The following is a 3,307-nucleotide window of genomic DNA, read 5'->3' as shown; positions in this document are numbered from 1 at the left end:
GGTCTATTATAGTCTGGTCTATAGTCAGGTCTATAGTCTGGACTACAGTCTGGTCTATATTCTGGACTACAGCCTGGTCTATAGTCTGGACTGTAGTCTAGTCTGGAATATAGTCTGGTCTATAGTCTGGAATATAATCTGGTCTATACTCTGGACTATAGTCTGGTCTATAGTCTGGACTACAGTCTGGTCTAAATTCTGGACTACAGTATGGTCTATAGTCTGGACTATGATTTGGACTATCGTCTAGTCTATAGTCTGAACTATTCTCTGGTCTATTGTCTAGTCTATAGTCTGGACTATAGTCTTGTTTATAGTCTAATCAACAGTTTGGACTTTAGACCAGTCTATAATCTGGATACATAGTTCAGATTGCACAATTTTCATAGACTTTAAAATTCTTGACATTATTCATCTGAATTTCTCTTATATTATTCAGATTTTTTTAATAATAATTTCCCTAACACCTGTTGTCATTTTAATGACAGTCAGTTTTACATTCATAACTGTCATTAAATAATAATTTAAAATGAATTCAATGAATTCTGTCATATTTTGACAGATTTATATGAATTTTAATGTAAATTTCATATGTAAAATATAAAATTTATTTAAATAATTTAGCACGTGATTAATAATTTATTTAACTGGAATTAATTAAAATTTAAACAGTAGTTTTTTTTAGAAAATTAATAAAACAGCTGCTGAGGAGGGTGGTATTTTATAATGAATTTACGTGTTAATTATTTATGACGTAAAGTTTTGTTAATTTATACAAATTGTTTGAAATTGTAGGCAGAAAATATACAGAATTTTACTATTAAAAATACTGGGACAACAATTTTGCTTTGAATATTTCCTTAATGAATAATTGTTTAACAATTTAATTGGAAAACATTATTGTTTAATACGTTTTATTACTTTAATATAAGTTTGAATAATGATTAAATTCTTTAAGTATTATTTTGTAATTTCAATTGTCAATTCTGTATTGCATTTAATTGACAATTTGTATACAAAGTTGTGAGTTTGTTATTGGTTGGCTGCACTCCCTCTCTCTCTCTTTCACACTATTTTTCTTATTTGCTCTATTTCATTCAATGAATTTGTTAGAAAAAAAATGTATTGAAGGCAGTTCATTTTTAAAGGTAAATAAATAAAAAAATAAAATTGTACTTTATTTAATAATACAAATAAATACTAAACAATTTTTGTTCGCAATAAATTATAAAAAGAAAATTAAATAAAAAAAATATTTAATTTAAATAAAGTAAGTTAAGAAATTAAAGCATTTATGGAAATTTTTAAAACTAAGACACTGGTTTTATTGGGGGGTTTGTCCTCACTTTTCCTCTTCTTTAATAACCTTAACCGATTCCATAGCAGAGGGTTTCTCTGGCTCTGGTTCCTTGGCTTTAATGCTGGCTGGCAAACCCACCAATTTTTCACTTTCTTGCCATAGCCAATCGGCCATTTCTTGTTCTGCGGCTTTAGGTAAAACGGGGAATCTTAAGGCATTGTAGTAGAAACCTCCCGTTTTACATTCCAATTTAGGATCCAAAGCCAAAAATAAGGAAGTTTGAGCACCTGCCTTGGGGGATCGAATGAAAACATTTATCATGGTCTTGAGTACATTCCAGGTTTTGGGGCAGGTATTATAACGCATTAATTCAGTGCGTACTATACCGGGATGTAGACAGTTGACTGTGACATTGGAGCCATTTAAAATTTCACTTAATTTACGGGTAAATAAGATATTAGCCAATTTACTTTGTGCATAGGCACCAAAGAATTTCGAATAAGATTTCTCACTCATTAGATCAGACTTATTAATGCGACCAAATATATAGGCAGCTGAACTAACCACTACTATGCGACTGGGTGAAGAAGATTTAAGGCGTTCCAATAATAGATTAGTTAAAAGGAAGTGGCCCAAATGGTTAATACCTATCTGTTGCTCAAAACCATCAGCTGTTAGCTTACGTGGAGTGGCCATTACCCCGGCATTATTAACCAAAATATCCAGTCTTTGTTCCTCGGCTAGAAAACGTTCAGCAAATTGTCTCACCGAAGACAAAGAAGCCAAATCCAAGGTGCGATTAAAAACATTGGGATTTTGTGTACGTTCTATGATTTCCAAACGTGCCGCTTCACAACGAGCCGCATCTCTACAGGCCATATACAAACGGGCTCCTCTTCTAGCCAATTCCAGAGCGGTTTCCTTACCAATACCGGTATTACAGCCGGTTACAATAACCACTTTGCCATCTATACGATTGGGTTACGATAAAAAGGTCCTTCTATAATTCTCCTTAAAAGATACATAATCAAGGCTGCCACACAAATCCAAAAGAAAATTTCTATAGCCCAAGCCCAGGCTCCTTCAAAACACAGTTTTTTAACTACTTTCCTGTTCCTGTTCCAAATTCTCCACAACCGTCATAATTACATAAAAACTGTAATTGTTTTAAAAAAAAGTAAATTTTTGCTAAGAAATCTTTTTTTTAATAATTTTTTTTTACATACTTGTGAAAAAATTCAAACTTTCTATAAAATTTCTGTTGTTTGTTGTTGTTGTTGGTAGCTTGCTGTACAAGCCCTTGTTTAGTTTGGCTTGGTTTTGGTATGCCACTCTATAAGTATACCACCGCCAGTAGTAAGTAATTATTGTTTACAAAAAAAAAAACAACAACAGAAGAAGAAATATGCTGTTGCTTGGCTTGACTGCTTGTCAGTTGGATGATGTTTTTTGTACGACGACTGGCTTCTTTTTCCTAGAGCCACAACAAGTTTACTCTTCTGCTGATCCACACAAACTAACTAAGTTTTTGGTTAAAACCTGAGTAGGCCAAAGATCTTTTCAGTTTTTTTTTTCTTTAATGTTGTTTACTTGGCTATTCTTCTTTAATTTCTCTTACTTGCATTCACTCTCTGTTGTTTTGCTCTTAATGGCCCACAATTTGTATATTTAAAAAAAAAGTTTCAAATTTTTTAGGTAAATACCAAAATAACTTAAGAAGTGTTGCCGTTTATAAAGTTATTTTTCTTAAGAAATATTATCTAATAGTTTAATTAAACAATTTTCTAGCACTTGCTCAGTTTAAATTTGGTTTAACCTCGGTTTAAACTAGCTTAACAACAACAACTAGGGAACAACACTTAACATTAGAAGTTAAAATATCTTCATGACAATTAATTGTAAATTTTATCTAAATTTAGTTTTTACTTAAATTGATCATCACTGTTCAATTGTTATTATAAAACTAATTTTGCATTTTTAATTAACATTAAATTTTTTTAAATTGTA

General features: G+C 31.2%; 1 protein-coding gene across 1 annotated transcript; it reads right to left on the bottom strand.

Annotated features, from left to right (window-relative positions):
• Positions 1-1,336: 1,336 nt before the first annotated feature.
• LOC119615253 (retinol dehydrogenase 12-like) lies at positions 1,337-3,020 on the bottom strand. Its single transcript, XM_037971329.1, is given in 3 exon segments — positions 1,337-2,283; positions 2,286-2,456; positions 2,527-3,020. Coding segments are annotated over 2 exon segments (981 nt in total). The 5' UTR covers positions 2,326-2,456; positions 2,527-3,020; the 3' UTR covers positions 1,337-1,342.
• Positions 3,021-3,307: the final 287 nt, after the last annotated feature.

This window comes from Lucilia sericata, unplaced genomic scaffold, assembly GCF_015586225.1.
Source record: "Lucilia sericata isolate MDLA Ls3-8-SP2 unplaced genomic scaffold, ASM1558622v1 Contig004638F_arrow, whole genome shotgun sequence".
NCBI lineage: Eukaryota > Metazoa > Arthropoda > Insecta > Diptera > Calliphoridae > Lucilia > Lucilia sericata.
Note: the sequence above shows the minus strand (reverse complement) of the source record. Positions and strands in the feature narration are given on the sequence as shown.